This window comes from Catharus ustulatus, chromosome 3 (genome assembly GCF_009819885.2).
Source record: "Catharus ustulatus isolate bCatUst1 chromosome 3, bCatUst1.pri.v2, whole genome shotgun sequence".
In the NCBI taxonomy this organism is placed as follows: domain Eukaryota; kingdom Metazoa; phylum Chordata; class Aves; order Passeriformes; family Turdidae; genus Catharus; species Catharus ustulatus.
In genome coordinates, this window is record NC_046223.1 from 107,487,972 (window position 1) to 107,510,913 (window position 22,942).

The 22,942-nt window shown below is 39.0% G+C and overlaps 1 protein-coding gene across 2 annotated transcripts in view; it reads left to right on the forward strand.

Moving 5' to 3' along the window:
* VSNL1 (visinin like 1) overlaps positions 1-22,942 on the forward strand; it is an 84,285-nt gene that overhangs the window by 32,240 nt on the left and 29,103 nt on the right. For both annotated transcript variants that reach the window (XM_033053896.1, XM_033053897.2), the window contains exon 2: positions 7,191-7,357. In XM_033053896.1, the coding sequence (XP_032909787.1) occupies positions 7,196-7,357 (162 nt within the window). In that variant the 5' untranslated portion in view covers positions 7,191-7,195. The remainder of the gene's footprint in view (positions 1-7,190; positions 7,358-22,942) is intronic.

A 22,942-nucleotide genomic window follows, 5' to 3' on the forward strand; every position in this document is an offset into this window, starting at 1 on the left:
TTAAAATAGAGTCCTAAATTTAGTATGAAGGAGGAAGCTGTTAGTTCAGGGTCGGTTTTGTTTCTGAGTAAAGGGAACAACATGGGATCATTATGGGAATATAACAATATGAAAGTATATATGTCTACCTGTACCTGATAACCAATTTTCTCCCACAATAACTACTGAAAGGGTGTCTGCAGTTCTTGAGTCTTAGAACTGTGGAGGTTGGCAGGGACCTCTGAAGACTGTGTAGTGCTCAGCCCCTCTTAGCAGAGTCAGCTATGGCAGGGCCACCGTGCTTGGCATTGCCCAGCCCCATTTAATGTCACTGTTTTGGGCACCTTCTGCCCTGGCACCTCTGCCAGTGTCTGGCAGGCTGCTCCTTGCCTGCCTTTTCTGTCCTGACAGCAAACACCTGGAGGTGGATTGCTTTCATCTTCCACTCCTACAGGTTGTTGCAGCCCTTCTTTCTTGTGGGCAAAGTGCAGGTGTGGAGCTGCTCTGTGTTTGGATCCAGGGGTTCAGAGAAAGGAGTAGGAAGATGGGACTGAGCTGAGTGATGCAGTTCTTGTCCTGTGGGAGTTTGGAGAGCTGCAGGTGCCACGACATCGTGAAGTAAAGGCCACTGAGAAAGATTGGCTTACAGCAGAGACAGTGAAGGAAGTCCCTTCTAAGCTGACCCTTTTCAGAAGGTTTAATCATAGTGTGGGACTTAGGTCAGAATCTTAAGAGGTGGTTTCATGCCACAGTGCCAGAACCCCCTCTAAAATATCTTCATCTTTCGCATGTATTGGGAGAAAAAAGGGCTTTCCTGAGTGATTCTCCTATGCAAGGTATCATCCCTGTTACGTGCAAGCTGACTTAGAAATTGTTAACAACCGATGCAAAGAGGTGTTTCACTAATTGCTTAGGGAAAATATAATTGTATAACAGTTTGGGATGGAAGGGAACTCAGAAATCACTTAGTTCCAGCCTCTCTGCCATGGTTAAGGAACCTTCCCTAGAACAAGTTACCTATAGCCCCATCCAACCTGGCTTTGAACCCTTTCAGGGATGGGACATCCAGAATTTCTCTGAACAGCCTGTTCCAGTGCCTCACCACCCTTACTGTAAAATATCTTCTTATATCCAGGGTAAATCTACCTTCTTTCAGCAGAAAACCAGTGTCCCTTGTTATGTCATTACAGCCCCTAGTAAAGTGTCTCTCTCCATGGGGATGGAAAAATTCCTCTTATTTTCCAAATATTTAGTTCCTCGGATACTTGTTTCCGTGGGGCTTTGGGTATGAGGCCGTTGTTTGTTTTGTGTGTGAAAGACAGACTTTAGCTCCAAATTTCTTCTTCTGTGAAATAATAAATGTGTTTGAAGGAATGAGGCATCTGTGTGGCCTGATAGCCTTTCTATCTATCCTTCATGCTGGCATTAGTAGAGAAAAGGCAGTATCTGGCACAGCCTGAAGAGAAAGGAACAATGCTGGGGGCTGTTAGGAGTTACAGTTATCAGCACAAGGCTGGAAATTTGATAAACAGTCTGCTTAAAAATCATGTGAAAATTATTCTGCTATTGTAGACATAGATCTCTGCTTTCCCCAGCATTATGTGTTTGGGGTTTTGTTCCCCCTATATATGTATTATGTTGGAGTCTGTACACTGATTTGCCATTTATAGATTTGCATTGTGTCAAAGACTGCAAAGACGCCCACCACTCTTGCTTGCTCAATGCCTGGATTTCACATGCTGTCCCCAGGAATCAGCACGATCCTGTGGGAGCCTGTGGGCTGGGAGTGGGCAGAAGGGTGGGGATGAAGCACAGTTTTCCTTCCAGCCTAATGAGTGCCTGCCAGCACAGCTGAGCTGGCAAAGTGAGTGTTGTCATTTGCTTCTGGCATAGTCCACACGACTCATTCCCACTTCCCAAAGCCAGGGAAGAGCAAGAAAAACATGCACCATACAAGAGAATTCATTTAATGCACAGACTTCACGAGGCTGCAGAGGTATTGGTTGACTACCAACTACCTCAGCTCCTGCAGAATTACTTCACTTTGATGCTTGTACCCAGGGTTATGAGGTGAATTTTTCTGCACTTCTGGAATCAATGAGGGGGGGAGATGGCTTGAGTCACCAGTACCTACTCTCCAAAGGTTGTCTTGGAGGAGCACTTTTCTGTCAACTACCCATGTGGGAATTTAGTTAAATTAGGCAGCTACTGTGGATATCAAAAATAGGTGGTGTGACTGCCCCATTTATGTGTGGAACACATTTCCCTGTGTTTCACTGAATGACAGAATCACCAAGATTGGAGGGGGCTTCCAAAGATGCTGAAGTCCAAGCCCCTGCTCAAGCATGGTCAGCTACAGATGATTGCTGAGTTTTGTCAAGTTGTGTTTTAAATGTCTTCAAGGACACAGACTCCACAACCTTCCTGGGTAACCTGTTTCAGTGTTGGATCATCTGCTCAGTAAAGAAATGTTCTCTCACATCAAGACAGAAATTCCTGTATTTGAATTTGTGCCCATTGCCTCTTGTCTCACTGGGCACCTCTCAGAGGAGGCTGGCTCTGCTCTCTTTGTTCCCTTCATTGGGTGTTTAGACCCACACTGATGAGACCTGCAGGCTGAACAGCCCCAGCCCTCTCAGACTTCCTTTGTATAACCAGTGCTCATCACCTTGGCTGCCCTTTGCTGGACTCCAGTGTCTGCCTGGTACAGGCAACCCAGCACTGGCCACAGTGACCTGGGGAATGGTGAGAGGTGTCTCACCAGTGCTGAGCAGAGGGGAACAATCACCTCCCTCAAACTGCTGGCAGCACTCTTCCTAATGCAACTTGGAAGGAGAATGGGTTTATGTGACTATGTCTAAGGAAAGTAAGCAAAAGAACACAGAGCTGAGTTATAGGGACATTGTTGAACATTGTTGGTGCTGTCTTCTCAGTGGAATTTGGGTCCTTTTACAGCACAAATTGGAGATCTTTGGCAGCACTCTGTTCTTCCTTAGGAACAGCCAGAGTTCCATTTGTTTGCTCTCGGTCCCTTTGAACACTGAGCACATGCCAGGGAGGCTGAAGGAGAATGAGAGGAAGGGAAAAAAGACTGGGAATGGAGCTGTGTAAGCAGCAGTTTGGGGCTGTCTTTTGAGATCATTAAACAGCAAACAAGAGTCCATAAGTCTCCATAAGTAATGTTTCAAATTAAACTTTTTATTTCTCTCTTTGTTTTTCAAATTTTGTTTTGTGAAACTGTGCACACACTGATAGCTTCCTACTGACAAAGCAAACGGAGAGGCAGACCTGACAAACCTGTGCAGGACTTGCTGTGAAATATTCTAGGGAAAAAGCCTTGCCTTTGGCCAAGAGGTTTGAGTGATGATGGAGTGGACAGCTTTTGAAACAACACGAGCATGTGTGGGACACAGGGCAGCATTGCAGGGAATACACCAGACAAACAATCCCAGTTCTTATAGCTGGAGGAGCTGTCTGGTGTGGGCTCCTGAGGTCCAGCACAGCAAAGAGCAGGCAGATCCATCCTCATATTGCCCCTGCCTGCTGCTGGCACAGCCTGGACTGCTTTGGGTTGGGGATTGGCTGTTTAAGAAAATCCCATCTTTTAAATCTGACTTTCCTATGGACCTGTAAAAGCAACAATTGAAGTGTTACTTAATGAAACACTGGAGTAGACTACTAAGAATTTCTGAAAAGCAATTTTCTCTGGATGGCTGATGGCCTTTTCAAGTGTTTCAGAAAAGTGATAATGTTTTTAAACTCAACTTTTGTTGCTCTTGCTACTTGTTGCACAACTGTAGAGTTTTAATGTTTTTCTTGATCTCGAATTTGGACTGTGTTGCCCTTGCTAGTGTTAATCAGAATTCTCCTGCCAGGATAATTTCACTGGGAACAGAGCTGGCATTGTATCAATGCTATGTGGCATCCAGGTACCTGGTTCCATGTTTATCATGAATCTCTGAATCTCTCCCCACATTACGCTTTTTTTTTTTTATCTTTCATGGGTTTCTTTTTGCCAGCAAACACAACTGAATATGAATGGCAGTGTTTGGATTGTCACATTGCATGGTTGGAAATATGGTGCTTAGAAGCAAATTTATAGTTGAAAATGATAACATGTACCAGAAAAAAAAAAAACTTGCGGAGTGAGCTTTCCTCCTCTTGAAATATTAGTGATTGTGCAGCTGTTCTCTCCTGTCTTTTGCTAGGGCATATTTGTAGACATTCACAAGGAAAAAACATGTTTGGGAAACTGTGATTGTAAGTTAATTAAAAACGGTTTTCACTTTAGAAAACTAAATGTGTTGGCAGTAGCATACTCATTGCTAATGGGTGATTGTACTTTTTCAATAATAATAAGAGATTCAATGAAGCTCTAGAAGATGTTAGGATATGATTAACTAGATAATCTATGTATTTGAGTTTTATTCCCAAATAAGATGGATCTCCCAGAGACAGAAGTCTGAGTTTATATTTGATAATTATATGAGACTCTTGAGCTTTCTTGCAGATTGTAATTCAATTCTGTAAGAAAAGAGCTTTAAAACATGAAGAAAGAATGAGTGCTTCTAATTCCAGGAAAGCATTGTCACCAGCTTGGTCAGTTTGCTCACTCTCTCCCAACAGAGCATAGCAGACTATGCACCATGCTGTGCTGGAGCAGCAAATAAGAGTACAGAACCCAGCAGTCACAAATTATACCTTTCTCAAATACTGGTTTGGTTCTGTGGAAAAAATAGTTTCTGAGAGTGTTTCTCAAAATGTCAGCTGTGGTTTCCTTTACTAGAGGATATTCTGTGGTGAGGTACATCAGAAATGGCTGGAAGGTGTTTGGCACTTACTGGACAACCTGTGGCAGACAAGCAGCTGCCCAAAACTGGGGACCTGGATCACAGAGGCAAAAAGCTGGTGACTTGTTTCTCTGGCTCTGGGGATAGGTTATGTGTGGATATGTGTGTCTTTATTCATGTGTTCTTACACACATGCAGACCCACTCCATGCTCTGTAGATGTTCTAGAGTGGATTATGTTCACATCACTGAGAATAGCAGAGGCAACTTTGGCAGGTGTGGCTGAGATTCACAGTTCTGTTCCACCTCTCTGTAGGGCCAGGTCCCAGGGCTGTAAAACTGACATGGATAAGGATAAAAAAACTCATATAACAGAAAAGTGGTCAGTCAAAACCACCTGAGTTTTGCCCATTGAGAGTGCTTTTTTTCATCCTTAAATATTGTTGAGTAAAATACTTATGGGGATATGAATTCAGGTGAAGAGTCAAGCAAAAGCACAACTGGCTAAATTAGGAGAAAAAAAATGCTTTTTGAATCAACCTAGGATAGTTGCTATAACTACTGAGTATCTTTAGGGGTTTTCTGGGTCCTAAGAAAAGCACCTTATTACTGCAAAAGATAACAGAGTGTAAATAAAATATAAAAAGAAGAAGCAAACATGCCCCATAAAGAATAAAACAAAATTTTAAAAGTCACTATTTCTTGTAAAAGCTATCTGAGTTGGAGCTAGAGAAATAACTACATTGGTTATTCTATCCCAGCCTCCTTGGGATTTAGATTCAGAATATGCCAAACTGGGTCAATGTTATACATGAGAAGATGGGGGCTTCAGAGATAAGGCTGGGGCAGTTGCTCTAAATGTCATAAATTGCAAACACATTATTTAGTCAAAATAGCTGATTTATGCACATCTGTGTGTACAGTTTTACCTGTGGCAACTAACTGGAAGATTGAACTCCCATATATTTGTGCTGAGTTTACCAAAATGTGTGAACGGGAGCTTGGCAGAGCCTCAAATTCGGAGAACAGAGTAAGTTTAGAGCAGGGAGGACCATGGCCAAAAGGGAGAGGGGCCATGAGGTCTTGTAGGAACAAACCTGGTGCTGCTGGCACTGTGGCACCAGGGATGTGTTGACCACACACAGAGACCAGAAGGAATTATTAATTTTTCACCCGCTCAAGGAATGTTCCCATAAAGAAGTTATATAAATATATTGATTTGTTGGAACAGGACAATGTATGTCCTTTGGAGGAGAAAGAAACTTCTGCTTTGGAATAGGGAAAGATGCCAAAAGATGCCAAAACAGATTAAAATCAGGAATATGGACTAGAAATCAATGCATTCAGTGTGGTGCAGTCATTAGACACAGATGCTGTACTGGAGATAAAAATGGAAATGCAAAGCTGGGCTCTGGAAAGAAATTATTCATCGCTCTGCAGTTCTCTACAGGACAAGTTAAGTGCTGTCTGTCATCTGATTAAAAAGTAACTGAAAGACATCTGTCATGAAAAAAACTGTAGCAAAATGGGAAAAGTTAAAAATGAGGTTTTCTCTGAAGTCCTTGCAAAGGGCATTTTTGGTAAAATTTGGAAGAACCTGAAAGTATCTCAAAGGGCCAGTAGTACTGAAATGACTGTATTTATCTACACACACACACACAAATTTGATATTTCTGTTTTATATTTAATATTTTCAGTGTATACAAAATGTATATAGAAAATGCAGTGAATATCTTCAGAGTTAATGGTGATGAAATGTAAACAGTGATGAAATGCAAACCATATAATGTTTATTAATTATGCATTAAATACATAAATGTGTATCTATTTATACATATGTGTAAGCATACATGCATATGTAAAAATGTGTAAGAATTTAATTTATTCTTCCAGTTTGGTTTCATCATTTTTTGAGACCAAGTTTGTGGACTCTTGGATTGCTTCCTCCCAGTGGAATACCTAGTGCTGTATGTTACAAGCCTGTCTGTCCACAGCCTTGGACATGTGAGGAGTAGCTGCTAACACAGCTGTCATATCAGAAGATATTTTCAAGACAAAGATAAAGAAGAATTCTGTGGACATCCCTGAATCTGTAAAATTTTTTGTTGCATTCAAAGAAAAAAATAAGTAATCTTTTTCAATCTTACTGCAAAGAAAATCTGTAAATTGCCTAATTTTAAGGCAGATGAGTAGTCTGTCTCCAGGACTTAAGCTTCCTAAATGAAAGAAGAATGTTGCGTTTTTCACTGTTTTCAGCCTCCAATAATCAAGCATAACTTAGGTTCATGTTCACTAGCAAATCTGTGAAGTAACATTTGACTGAAAGAAGCAGTGAATGCAAAACAATTGTCCAAGTTTTGTGGCTAATTCCAATTTAAAATGTTCACATTTGGCTAATTGTATTCATTTATTTCTTCCTAAGGCAAAATGGGGAAACAAAATAGTAAGCTGGCCCCTGAGGTGATGGAGGATCTGGTGAAGAGCACGGAGTTCAATGAGCACGAGCTAAAACAGTGGTACAAAGGATTTCTAAAGGACTGTCCAAGTGGTAGACTGAACCTTGAGGAGTTCCAGCAGCTCTACGTGAAAGTAAGTTGTTTACTAAGTTATTTGTTAACTTGAAAGTAAGTTATTTGACTGTAGAAAAAGTTCTGAAGTAATGTAAAGCAAACATATGGTGCAGTGCTGCTGGTCATTCAGACTGAGAGGCAGTGGGGAAGATGAGGCAATGAGTGGGAAGTGTTACCCTCACCACAACAGTGATTCATGCAACTATAGTGACCAGAAGCAAAAGTTTAGAAAAAAAGCTGTGATTTATTCACAGGGAATATAATGCATTCTCTGTGCTCTGGAATTCATGGACGTTGTTCACCTTCAAAGGATGGCCATAGCCTTGTTCAATATAAACCATGTGATTGCAGGACATACTTATATAAAAGTGGTGAAGGTTCATGGCAGTATCACCTGCAGATAAAGTATGCACTGTGCACTAAGGATTTCTTCCATAAGTTTTAGGTATTGCTTTCATTTTTCCCCTGCCGTCACTTTTTTCTCATTTTATTGAGAAGGGAAAGCAGGCTGATCTGTTCATTTTCGTCTTGTTTTTCATTACTTTGTCATGTTCAATGCAGATTTTCCCTTACTATGTATTTATTCTGTAACAAGAAGAACATGGGGGTAGCATAAAAAGTGTATTCATGTGGCAAAGATAATTATATTTTAATTCAGAATTGAGTGTTGGCCTAAAGGTCAGAGACTTCAAAGTAATGTTAATTAGGAGAAATATTGAATGGCAGTGATGAACTGTAGGATCAGAACAGCTTGCAAATACAATGTGAGGCTGAATAAAAATAAAGCAGCCTTTCAAATGTATTTAATATTGAGAACAGTGGCATTTTTTGCAAACAAATGGGACTGTTGTTTCCCTTAAATGCATGCTACAGTTCTTTCCTAAATTTCTTCAGCATTGAACCAGATCACTCTGCAAAGTATTACCTAGACCCTTTTTGTTTCTAATGAATGGTTCTAGCAAAAAGCTTCTAATTCAACTTACACAAATAAATTTCTGTCTTCATATTTTAGTATTTATGGCTGAAGAAGATGTTGCCTCACAATCTTTTTCTTAAGAAACAAATAAGTTTGTAATGAATTTTAATATTTTTTGTAATATTTTCAGATGAAAAAGTTTGTACAGCCTCAGGTGTTGTGCTTGTTATTGACTGGTAATTTATAAGTTCCATTTTAAATAGTACTTGCTGCATGTCCAGCAAGAGCAGACATCCAGTCATTTCTCACACACGTTTCTGGCAAAAGTAAACAGTCTTTACAAAATTCTTAATGAAGTATGTCAACTCTTCAGAAATCATTGTTTCTTTTTTGAAAATCACAGTAAAGGTGTTTTTTGGAACTTTTTGGTTTGGTTTTGATGATTTTTTATTTGTTTTTGTTTGGTTGGTTGGTTTTGATTTTTTATGTTGTTGGGGGTTTGTGGTTGGTTTTTTTAATTTTTCTTTTGGCAGGTTTTTTTGGTGGGGTGTTTTTGTGGTTTTTTGTTTTTTGTTTTTTTTTAATTTTGTATATGTGAGAAAAAAAAGCTGAAAATAGCTCAGAACCCCCAGGACTTCTTTCCTTCAAACAGGTGTTTGAAGCATTCATAGATATTTCACAAGATACTCGACTCATGAAGACACATCAGAGAGTAAATTCAATATCATGTTTGCAGAGATGGCAGTGCAAAAAATAAATAAAACATGAAGAGCACAAGCAGTATTTTGCTCCTGAAATTTGAGGACAGCTTTGTAATCTTACTAAGCTGCAATATCCAGCTTTCAGTTTTATGGCCTCATGTATCTTTAGACACGGACATCAAATATGATTCTCTGCCCTGCTTTGGTAGTTGTGGGGTTTGATTTTTGCTCTGTAATGGAACTGCCATATATTTAGTCCAGTTTATTGTCATCCTATATTTAATGTCTATACAGGGCAAAATACTAATTTTGTGAGGAGAAATGTGATTAGCTGTAGTAAATCCAGAGCTTTACTTCTCTCTGTGTCGCAGAAATTCTTGTAAAATAATGTCTCTGAGGAACTCATAGTCTGAATATTGGCCATGGTGGAAACTTCTCCTATGTAAGTCATTCTGTCCACCCCAGCTTCTGCCTGCAGATAAATCCCCAGATGTGAAATTTGATCTTTCCAGGAGGAACCACCAGCAGGAGACCTGAATCATTATGATTACATTTATAATATCTCAGTTCACTTAAAGAGTATTCAGGGTGAAAATGCATAAAGCATCTATTGATTCATAATTCCTCTGCATAAACTTATAGTTGGGAGGGATGACATTTATCTTATATTATTGAGGGAGATTTCCATAGATCAATATATTTTGAAAAGAAATACAGGACTTTCCTCCATTTCCAATTCATGTTGACCTAAGATGAGATTGTTTCTTTGTTTGTGAGAGCTGTGGGGTGCATTTTCATGTGTGTTGACAAAAAGGTGTTGGTCATCTAACTTAGATACAAAGGAAGCTCCCTTTTTTTAACTCACACACAGTGGAAAATATCCTCAGCTTAAACAGACAAAAATTTGGTATTAGCCATATTTTGAGGTGAATTTCCTGGTTATTTGCCCTTCCATCAGAATTACAGAGTGGGCATAGAAACTGTTTTGGTTTTGTTTTTCTTTTAAATGAAACATAACTAGATGTGTCCTGGGATGACACCTGCTGTGTTACTGTATCTAATTCCTGCTAATAAGCTTGGGCTGGGAACCTCCAGAACATGTGTGATAAGGGTATCAGGTCCTCCACATGAACCCTTCCAACTCTACATATTTGCATCAATTGTACTGCGCTGTTTACTGATGTAGATGAAGACTGTATTGACTAAAGGGGGAATTACTCCAGTTTGGCTTGGAAACATTTGCTATTGAAGTTTCCATTATGAATACAAATCATCCAGTGCTTAAAATAAATAGCAGTTACACCAATGGACTCTACAGAAAATTATTTGGAACACTTTTAGTGGAAGTGTCTATAAAAATATTTAGTCAAGAATGCCTCTTTTAAATAAGCAACTAATAGGCAGAAATATGCATTATACTGTTGCTTATTTAACGTTTTCTGCAATATAATAGTTTCATTTAAAATACTGGTCAATTTTTGGGTAGATAGATTCTTCTTGGGATACAAAATCTGTGGCAAACTTTTAGGGCTCATATTTCCCTCCATGGCACTGAATGAAGTGAATGCTTCTGCAGTTTTTAAAATAGTTTACTGAAGAGTTGGTCATAAACTACAAGCCCAGAGCCACAAAGAGTCCTAAATACTGAAACACTGAGTTAACTGTCCTGACAATCTGCACAGAACAGGGCAGGGAGAGAAATCTGTGGATAGAATTCTGAGGAAGCTAAAATTCAAGCCAATGTTATGTAAAGAAATGTGCAAAACCACAAGGCATTGCTCAGGACCTGGTGCTAAATTCTAAGTTTCTCCAGGGCATGGGAATTGCATCCTCCTACTGCAGAGAACTATCTAGAACAGCAGAAAAAGCAAAATCAACTGACTGGAGTATTTTTGCTTTCTCTCATAAGTGAAAAAATAATGTCATCACAGTGGTTTATGTACTCCTTAAGCTGTAGAAAACTGAATCAATTAGAGGAAGAGCATTGCCAACAGGACAAGGGAGTTCATCCTGCCCCTCTGCTCAGCCCTGGGGAGATGCATCTGGACTCCTCAGGACAAGAGAGAGGTGGAGCTGCTGAAGCAGGTCCAGCAGAGACTGACAAAGATGATGAAGGGATTGGAGCATCTCTGTTATAAAGAAAAGATGAAGGAGCTGGGCCTGTTTGGCTTTGAGACGAAATAACTGAGAGGGGATCTCATTAATGTCTCTCAGTATCTGAAGGGAAGGTGCCAAGAGGATGGACCAGGCTCTGATCCATGGTACCCAGCAATAGGACAAGAGGCAGAAAATGAAGCATGGAAAGCTTCACCTGAATATGAGGAAGAAATTCCTTACTGTGCAGTGGCCACACACTGGAACAGATTGCCCAGAGAGGCTGGGGAGATATTCCAGATAGAGAGATATTTCTCACTAGAGATATTCCAGAACCCTCTGGATGCAGTTCTGTGCTGTGTGCTCTGGGGTGACCCTGCTTGAGCAGAGAGGTTGGACCTGATGATCTACTGTGGTGTCTTCCAACTTTGCCCATTCTGTGAATTATCCTGTCTTTGTTTGAATGTGCACTGCTTGCCCTCTCATTTATCTACCTGTGATGAGATATGACCTTCTGGGCTGCTGGCAATATCCCAATTAACCTCTTTTTCTGTAGGAAATAGCACCAGACACACTGGAACCTAGAATTTCCTTCTTCAAAGAGAATAACATAACTGTTAAGCTTAATCCTTACTGACTGTCTTAATTTTCCTTTTTCTCTCCTAAAAAGTCCTCAATTCTTTTATCTTGCATAAAACTTCATTAGCATTGGAGGCAGAGGGCTAAGAAATTAATATACAAAACTGTCATTACAATAAAAGATACCAATAAAAAAGTCTTGACTGTTCCTATCATTCTTTAGGGTTTCTTGCAGTCTAGAGGGCCAAATACATTTTCTTTCTGATCTTTTGAATTCATAGAAGAATATGCCCTAGAGTGTGTAAGTGTGCATAATCACTGCTAATGTTCACAGGAATTATGCATGTTTATTAAGTGGAAAATCGGCTTCTATATTGTGATACTTCTTGGAACTGGGTCACTGAACATGAGAAGCATATCTCTGTTTTAATAGAAACAAGCACCAATGGTACTTTAACTGGAAGAGTAGAGTTAGGAATGATCATGATATAATGCTGACATGAAATAAAGTAACTTACTTTGTGAATTTATTGCACCTATATTACTTGGGTGTGTTTTGGAGTTTTATAGATAACTTTAAATTAAGGGGGGAAAAATGAAAAGAGAATGCTACTTCATTAATTAGAATCAAATGGTTTGCCGTATTTTTTGGTTCTATCTCACATTTGCAGCCTCAAAGGAAATTGATTTCTAGTCCTTCATTTTAATATGTGTAGAACAAAAGAACGTCAAAAATGTATTGAAATTTAAGTGGGTGTATTTGCAGCCTCTTTAAAGACAGACTAGCATCTTTCTAAAGATGGCACAGCTCTCCTCAAAATATGAGGTTAGGGCTGGATTTCAGCTTTCAGTGGCTGTAAAAAAGTAGAATTCCAGAATGGCACAGCTGTGTTTACAGATGTCCCAAACATAGATGCAGTTGTACTGGCAGAAACTGATGTTTCCTGAGATCATCTCTTAGCTGGTAGAGCTGTGCTGGTTTTATGATGTGCTTTGGCCACTTAAGCTGTCCCTGTAACAGGAATACTTTTAAGGTATATTATACCAATGTGAAGTATATTATGCCAAATATAGTTGATCTGTTTAGATTATGATACCAATCCTGCATTGCTGTAGAACTGCAGCATGTCTTGAAATAAAGTAGATTATAAAACATACTGATTTATCTACCCACACCATGACTTTAGCCATGTTGCTGCCTTCTAGAAGATCACATCTGGTGTGGCAGCAATAGTCCTGGACAATATGACAGGATATTTGCTTACAAGACTCACCTAAAATTAACTGCAACACAGAGAACATCATATGTATTTTTTTGTAAAGATGACTCAAAAAATCTTTAAACCTGTTAATATTACTACTGTTTTATTGAAAATTCCAAACTGGTATGGAATAATAAAATAATACTGTTATTTTTTAAATTTTGGATACAAACAAATAAAGCAACAAGTAACACTGGTTTGGGGACATCAGAATATGGCTCTATAAGGAGCAGTGCATATCTAGACAGGCAGATAGAGTCTGGGAAGGAATGACAGTAACATTATTGGCCTCAGTAGAAGTTTTGCTTGTGGGGGGTTATAAAACAGTTGATGAGGTAGTTTCTTAATGCATTCCTTAAGCACTTAACACTAATCTGCACATCTGAGACAATTACTGTAAATCATTAGAAAGAAATTCTCTTTTTCACCAGAGGTTCAGTGAAGTTGCTATGAAAAGAAAATTATTACAGCAGAATCTAAATGGCAGTGTGCTGAAAAGCAACTGTGCTTGTGGCCCAGCACTATCACTGGGGAGTGCTTTCCAGGATGAGCAATGTGCTTGGTGCTCCAAAGCTGTATTAAAACTGGGTTGTGATAACTTTAAAACCAAAAGTGATTGCAATTGCTTTTCAAACACGACTTGGCTAAAAAAAGAGACGTGGTCATTTTGCTTGGATGTTTTCCATACAAAACTGCTTTTGCCATTATTCTTTTTCTTCTCCTTATAGACATGAATAGGCAGGTGCTGTGCCAAAATGCAGGTCTACTCCTAAACCACATAAAAGGCTTGTTATATATTTCAAACAGAAGCTGGGACTGTGCTCCATGAATTTTAAAACAAAGGACCAGAATGCTTCTTACTTATAAAACCGAAGTCAAGCAAACCCCAAAGGCAGTGTTAACTTTGAAGCTGACTTTGAGCAATTCAGGGAAGGGGAGGATACTGGTAACATGCCTTTCTGCTGCTTTTCTGTCTCTGTGCTTATCCCAGGAAAAATAATGTCTGGACTTAATATAATTTTGCAGAACAGATTTTAAAATCTGTCTTTAGTAAACAGAGCTTTAAATATCAGCAACCATATTGAAAAACAAAATACAGTAAATAAAAGGATTCTCCTTTAAGCTGCAAAGCAAATTGAAAACAGTAATTTCCAGAAGAGGACCAGCATGCTGGGTAGCAAACAGTTCTGAAAATATGGCTGTAAATCACAACACTGGATGCTAAGAGCCTTTAACAATGTGGAATGGAGTCAGTTTAGATTGAAACACTAATCTCAGTGAAGCTAATGGGAATTTTCATTCCTGATCCTTACTTAAGCGCTTAGGACTGTACTGAGCTCCTGAAATTGTTTATCTTTGTGAGCCCCAAGTGCTGTGAAGTCTGGTGCAAACTCCATTAACCATTAGTGTCCAGTCCTGCAAGTTGGATCTAGAGTCCAGAGAGCTCCTCTCATCATGTGTGAAAATGTGCACACTGGGAGCTCTCATTTAATGGCAGCAATGGTTTAAAAACTATCTGCGGGGAAGGGTGAAAGTATGAGTCCTAAAGCTGGTGAAAAGGTTTGAAAGGCAAAGGACAAATCCTTTTCTCCTTGCAGTATTATGGCTAGTGGCTAATTTAAAGGCTAAAATACTTTTTTTTCTTTTTCTTTTCCTTTTTTTTCTTCTTTTTGTTTTCTTTTTTTTTGTTGCAAAGCATATAATGGCCCATATCCTCTAGACAATCTCCTCTGGAGACTCTAAATCTGGGAAATGAGGAAGTCAGACAATTTTAAGAGATGAAATCTAAACATCTAAATCTTAATTGCTCTAAATAGTAACTTGTGGAGTATCCAGGCTAGTGGAATGAATCTTCCTAATGCTTGAGCAAATCAGTAGCATATGCTGACAGTCTGTCTGGAAGAGGCAGGAATCATGGACACATGAATCCAAAAAGCAGTCCAACTGTCCAAAGGCAGGGCTTGCAGAGTCAGCACATGTGTGGGAATGCAAAGATTTAGTCCAAACCTCTGATTATTACCAAGTATTGGATGTATCTGTAATTCTGTGGCTATATGTGGTTCTTGGAGGCATTAAAACTGACTTCCAATGCATTGAAGAGAGTAAATCCAGACAGGACAAGATGATCCAGCCTGGAATGCTTAAAAATATCACCATTTACATGCATGCCCCAGCTTCCACCGTGGTCTGATAAAAGAATGCAAGCTGGGTAAATTTTCCAACAATAACATGCAAATTACTTTCACTTCATCTTTTATTTTGAGGGAAGTTCACCAGTTCTCAAAACTGTCATGCATTTTTATAAGAGACCTTCTTCCTCTGCAGCTCACCTTTGATCTATGTTTTATTCCTCTGAGAAATCAAAACAATGAATTTGGGATACTTTGATTATTTCTGAAGCAAAATACTGAATTCATTAATAAGGTTATCTGAAGGGTAATAAAGGAGTGCTGCAGCTTGGATGGAGAGAGCCATTGCTAACACAAAGAACAGAAGAGATCAAAGAAAAAAAAATAGTGAACTGTCAGCACCACATCCCATAGCTGTTATCATGTTTAGATCTAGTATTTGCTGTAGCAATGCTTATTACCCCTGTTACATAGTCCTACCAGCAGCTATCAAGACTGATCAGTGTTTCACAACCTTTACATAACCTGTTGCAAAAGTTAAGTGTTTCAGACTTGTCATCCTGAAACTTCTGCTTCCTACCTTCCTTCATCCCTCCTCAGTGCTTTCCTTCTCATCACAAGGAAGAGTATTCAAAACACCAGTGAAAATCCTTGAGCATGTGCAGGAGACAGAGAGAGGTAATATTGACTACTTCTGTCAGAGATCTTCCCTTCTCTTGCAATCAAATAAAATTGTTGTGAATGAAGCACATGAAGTCTCCATATTATGTATGAACAGTTGAAATAATAAAATGTTAAACCATCTGCTTGATGTCTTTAGCAAAGTCAGGGCTGAAATTATTTCAGGGGTCAAAATATAAACGTCCTTTACTTAATTTCTTTGGAATGAGGGTTTGTTCTTTTTTCCTATAGAATGGCTTGGCAATGCTTTCCTGGAGCTGTACATGCACATAGCAGTATGGCACTTCTGGCCAGATGTTAATCAAATATCTAGTTTAGATCTACACTGGTGCCTTTAGTTAAAGTGTGACCATTTCATAGTGGAAACCTGTATTTTAGGTCTGGATTTTGAAATGCAAATCATCCTTTTAGGATGATACTACCCTTATTCTGAAGGCTAGTATCACGTGTTTTTGTAACTTGAGACAAAGAACTAGGGTCTTTCCAGGGATGACTTCTTGTCACATTTCTTCACATTTCTTGAACTATAAACATTGGTATTTGTTATTTATATATATATATATATATATATATAAAGCTGTTTCGTTTTACAGGGTTCCTGAAGGAAGCATTAAACCAGGGCACTTCATTTCAGCACTGGAATGAATTACTGTGATTTAAAGTTGTTTGGTTTTTTTTTTTAAACATTGAAGTGTTTTCCTCTAGTATCAAAGTGTCCTTTCAATATGTTGTGCACAAGGCCTGGAGCTGAAAAAACAGCATTCTTATTTCATAAGTTATGGACAGGGATTTGGTGCTCAGAACTGCATCCCTTCGCCTCTCTGTGCCATCTCTGACTCCATGCCTCACCTTCTCCTCCCACTCTCCTCCCAGGAAACTCATCAGTCCTGCAGAAAGTTAATTTACCATACTAATGTACTTGATGGAGTGAGTCACTGTAACTGGGTGTGAATATCTCAAAAATTAAAGGGGACTCATTAGAGTGAGCCGTGGTGCTCACAGCCAGGCATTGCCTGTGTCAGCCTGCCCCATCTGCTTTTGGTGCGCTGAGATGGCAAATCACTGTTACCTCTGCAATGTGTGCTGCTGTGGGAAGCCATAGCTGTGCAGCTAATGACACAAGAAGTGCTTTTTCAGGGTGCTGTGGAATGGAAAAGCACGTGGGGGCTTGGTTAGCTATCAAGTCAAACACTGTTTTTATTATCACACAGACATTAGTTGACATTCCAGTTGTATTTCTACTACTTGTAGTCTGAACACTTCCAGTACCTTGGGATATCAACTTCATTTTTCTTCAATGAGAGCAAATTTCCATATTTTCATGTTTAATTAAGGCTCATAGGAATAGACTATTTGCACTGACAAACCAAATGATTGCCGAATTGAGATGACTTACTGCTACCTGGCATAAAAATTATGTAACTATCTTAATTTTATATTCAATCACAAACAAAGCAAAATGAGAAAAACATATGGTTTGGAAGATAAAATAATCAACAGAAGGAAAATTAGACAGGAGGTAATTTTGCCATTTTACTGAAATATGTGTGAAACATTCTCAGAAAAATGTGGTGTGAAATCCACCAGGTTAAGGAGATGTGAAGGTTGGCTCTGTGATTGCATGAATAACCCAGAGTTGAACATGCAACTCTAAATAAAATCTCCCTGTAGTCCAGAGAAGAGCAGTATATACAAAAGTATAAATAATTTCTACAGTTCACCTCAAGGTGAATATCAACTGGGGATTATTTCCATGTTAACAAAAAAAGTAATTAAAAATTTCTATGTCATTAATTGAAATAAAATTGTGTGTGAACCTTGTCAGCAGCTTTCAGAAGAAGTATATTCAATTATGAAGTTATTTCTAGGTGCCTCTAGAGGTCCCCTTTCATTTGGTAGGATATACCCTAGGATTGCTGCTATCCCTTACACACCACTAAGCATACTTATGACTCTACAGCTTTCTTTGACAGATATCCTCAAGTTTGCTCCTCCCTGTCAAATCCATCAGGACAGGAGATGAATGAAGCCCTATTCTAAGATACATGGATTTTGGCATTGTGGTTCCTGTCCCTGGTGCCAATACCAGATATACAGGGATTGATCAAAGGGAGCAGTCCTTGAATTTGCTGTTGTGTTCACAGGCTCCTGCTTGTACTGTTAATGTCCATGTTGGCTATACCTGTGTCCTTCTTCTAAATACCTTTTTAGTTCTGAAAACTTGTTTATTAATTGTTTATTAATGTAGCAATTACTGTACCCTGATTTTATGTATTAGTGAGATAATCATAGCTTAAAACATTTAAGTGAAATAATGGAGTTGTTTAGGAATGGATCAGCTAAAACAAGAGATTGTGTTGTGAAAGCCTCACAGGACATCAGAGGTATGCAGATGAATTTAGAGGATGTACTTCCTCCTAGCATGGATCTGTTTTCACCAGAATAAACTCCAGCCAGCTGCTCTTTATCCAGCTGCTAAATGCTGGTCTCTGAAAGGTGATTTTTTTTGGATGTGGTCCTGGTGAAAAGCAGATGTCCTTAGCTTCCTTCTGAGCCTTTCTATCCACACACACACGCCTTAGCCCCAGCAGGAAAGGATGGAGTTGTGAAATCACTGCTTCCCATCTACCTTCTGCTTCCCACTTACCCTCTCACCCACACCTTAGCAGGTCAGGTGCTGTCTCCTGTGCTCAGCTTGCAATGCTAACTTCATTCAGGAGGAAAACACATCTCCTTTCCTCAGGGTCCAAGCTCTACATTTCGGTACAAGGCATCTCCAGCACATTGAACCTTACATTACACATGGGTTGGTACAAACATTGTATACACACATTAAGCTTCTTGATTAGGACAAGTGATCTAGGTGGCAGTCACTTCTGAGCTCACAGCAGCTTAGTGATTACCAAATCCCACAGTTTTCTTGGAGGAATGCAGTAGCAGTATATCTAGAGCCAAAGAAGGATAGAGCTGAGCATCATTAGTTTTCATCTCATACACAATTGTTTTTCATCTCTTCTCTTCTGTTTTTTCAGAACATTTCTGCAGAACAAGGGATGTCTTAACACTCTGTTTATTAGTCTTAGAAGTTGAATTTCCCAATATTATATAATTAAATATTTTAGATATTTATTTATTTTTAAATATAATTTCCATGCATGAATTTTGTTTGGTTGATTGTGGGGTTTTTTTTAACAAAGTAACACTCCAGATAACACCTAGACTGAGAAAGGTGCACTTTCTGAATTCTATATTGTGGTTCTTAAAAGCCCAGCAAGAAAATTGTGGTTAAAGTCTAGAACATGATGCTGAAAATTGTAGTTTATAATAGTAATAATTGTATTTAATTGTAAAGGTGCTATATTAGTCCTGGCTTGAAGAAGCAATTATTTATCTGTTGATTAGTTCTTGCCACAATTAAATACAGTATATGACAAGGGAAGCCCAACAAATTAGTGGCCTTGTGTTAGAATTGCTTACTCAGTGCCACAAATTAGCCCCTATGGTGTATTAGTCTATCCACTCATTTATTTTTAAGATTCTTTTCCCCAGGAGCTTTTCTGTATAGCAGGAAAATGGTGTTTAATGGACCTGAGGTTATTTTCACAGAGACATAAATTCTGGGGTTATTCTAATGTACGGCCAAGAATTGTAGGAATAAGGACATGTCTGCTTCCTGTATCTGCTACCCTAGGCTATCTTTGAAACATGAAAAATCATGAGAAAGAGCACATGCTCTGAAACAACCTGAAAGGATTTCCATACTCAGAAAGCTAGGTTTCTTATACAGAGAATCACCAGCAGGTCCACAGCAATAAAACTGAGTAAAAAAATACTGCTAACAAAAGGTAAATGCTGGTCTTTGTACCCAGCAGTTTCTTTTAAAGTGATGTACCTCTTTGTTACTTCTCTGAAAGAATAATGACATTTTGCCAAAGAAATGAAATCTGTTTCCAAATAATGAATTGAACACATTCGGTGTAAAAATTACATTAACTTGTAGCCAAATTCATTAAAGATACAAGATTCAAAATTATTTATTTGGCACACAAGCTTCTAATAATTCTATAGAAGTGGACTATCTGTGGAAAATTAGCTTTTGAGCTCTATCCAGAAGGCAATTGTCAGTGGGAAAGAAAAGAAAACTGTATTCTGGCTGTCCAAGGCTGAAATTTTTTTTCTGCACAGGCACAATAAATAGTTTTTGCTAGAAATAAAGAGACTGCCAAATCAACCTAGCTGAATAAGCCTATGTTGTGCTTTACACATGGGAAAAGTTCTCCAGAACAGTTAATCCCTACGAAAACATTATCCCTGGATTATCACCAGTAGTACTTGCCTTCAGGCAGTTTTCAGTTATTTGTTTCCATTTTCTATACATGTACCCAGTGTTTTTATTTCCATGTGACTGCTCATCTCAATCATTTCTTTGCTCTCATCTATTCTGGGCTTGTGCATGTGCATCTTACATGTTGCCAGAGTACTTTGGGCTATATTTACATTTCCAGATTCATAGAAATATTGTTCTACATATAATGCTGTGAAAGGCAGCACATAGTCCTAAAAGGACCACTGATTTCTGTGGAGTGGCCTGTGTCACTGCAAACTACATCAGTGGACTAGAACACTTTGCATCTTTTCTCCTTATCTTTTGTGTGGACAGGATATAAAAATTCCGTGGCAGTCCTGTATGTGGGTGGTGTGAGTGAGTTCACGTATCCCCCTGGCTGAAGAAGCCTCACACAGGATTTATTGCCAGCACGTTGGTGCAATAAATGGTGCAGCTGGGTCAAGGGACAGCTGAAGTCATGTTGCTATGCAGACAGGATGTCTTGGAGCCAAAGGAAAAACAAAGGGAGAAAGAAGCTCTTTACAAGAAATGCAGTCCCTAGTTACTGTGTAGATCACTTATTGCATAAGCAAAGGGAGTGGTGACAGTGCATGTCACATCTACAGTGGAGTGGAGGCATTATGGTGGAGGGTAAGAGTTTGACCAAAATGAGGATAGTTCCATTAATATAATCCATGATAGATGTGCTTTTTTAAATTGCCAGAACTCATTTATTGCATTAAAACCTGAATTCATGCTAACTTGCTATCCTAAATTCACAAAATGCGATATAATGAAAAAATAAATCTTTTCTCCTAAAGGAACAAAGTACCCTGCTTCTTCCTGGAGTGCACCAGAAGATGCAGCCTTGGCATCTCCTAACTCCTACACAATCCTGTCAGGCATGTGGAATCTTTAGACACATCCCCATCTTTTTTTCCTTAACCATAATGTGCTTTCCTTTTTTTCTCAGCTAGCTCATATCCTTCTTCCCTAGGGCTCTAGCAGATGAGTGGTGAAGCCTGATGGGATGTCTGTACCTCTGTTCTTTTCTTCTCCAGCTTTTGAATTTCTGCAAACTCGGCTTTGTGTCTTCAGCATAATGAGAAGCTTGCTGTTAGTTGTGCTCATTCAGCCCATGATTGGGGCTTGGTCATTTTATTTTCATTTGATCTCTCCTTGCTTCAAGACAAGGGCAGTCCAATATCAGAAAGCCAGCCCAATCCTTTATGCAAAGAAGAATCTTATAGCTGGAAACCTTTTAAAATATTAGTCTACAAGCTCTGCCAAGATGCAGCATAGCAAAGCAAAATTAATGGACATAATTCAATGTTTGTTATTCACTGTTAATGGTGCTGAGAAACACTTGAGAAAAGGAATTATCCAGACTCTATTACCTGAACTAAAATGAAATATGTCCAGAAAGATTTTTGAAATTACTTCATTTTAATCTTTAAGCAAATACATTTCTAATTTATAAAACCAGAGATTGGGTAGGGGTCATTCTTTGTAATTTTTCAACTTTTTAAAATTTTTTTGGCAGCAATGCAAGTTATATACACATGATGGTATCAAACAGTAAAGGCTTGAGAAATGAAAGTAAGTTTAAAAGAGAAGAAACTGAAGATGGATAAGAGTAAACTTGCTGTAGAAGTTTTAAAATTACATTTATTCTTATAAACCTAAGGGGTTTAAAAATTAAGACAGATGATGAAGATTATGTTGGCAGGGGGACATTATCTAGACTAACCATTCCATATTTAAGGTTGTACCTCTACAATAAAACACATGGTTGTGAGAAGACCTGCACTTGCAGCCTTTAGATAAGGCTGTAAATAAACAGATGTAATAGCCAATGGTGCTGTTCAAATCCATGGGAGATCTGACACCTTCTGAGGGACCAAGGTTTGGTTTGCATTTTACCAGTTTCTTGTTTTATGACATATGAAACTGCAAAAGAATGACAGATGGCTGTATGGCTAATTTTTTCATTATGAAAATATGGTCACTTTTTTAGTCTCTTGTATGGAAATTCCTTCTCCCTTGGTAACTCCCACAAGCAAATAAACCATTACCAAGCTGTTCCTGAAGAGATAAACATAATATCTGGAAGCATGGAGAAGATACTGGATTGGGCACTTCTGGGAACTCCCATTCAAGCCATTGTGGGGTTTTTCAGTTCATTGGCCAAACAAATCAGATCACCACATCTGTTTAGCCAGATGGTCTTTCTAGTGTCATGAGGAAAGTGCAGTCAAAATACTATCCATAACTAGTACAAGGATTGTATTGGCACCTTAATGCAGAAAAGGAGTTACATTACATGAAACCCTTGTTATGACGGTATTTGATGGCAATTTCCTTTTGTAACATGCAAATCAACTCAGCACCATCTCCAGCCGTGGTTTGGGTAGGTGGAAGCCATCATGCTGAGTAGACCTACGGTTGATTTCTAGATTGCAAGGTGGGAACACTAATCTATTAATATTAGAATCATAGATTTATAGCATTGGTTGGGTTGGAAGGAGTCTTAAAGATCATCCAGTTCCAACCTGCCTGCCACGGGCAGGGATGCCTTCATTAGATCAGCTTGCTCAAAGCCTCATCCAAAATGGCCTTGAACACTCCCAGGGATGAGACATCCACAGCTTCTCTGGGCACCCTGTTCTGGTGCCTCACCACCCTCACAGTAAAGAATTTCTTCCTGACATCTAATCTAAATCTGTCCTTTTTCAATTTAAAACAATTGCCCCTGCCATCTTACAACCTAGTAATTCTCCCCCCTTTAAGGTACTGAAAGGCTGCTATAAGGTCTCCTCAGCTCCTTCTTTTCTCCAGGCTGAACAATCCCAATTCTCTCAGCCTGTCTCCACAGGAGAAGTGCTCCAGCACTCTGAGCACCTTTGTGCTTTCTC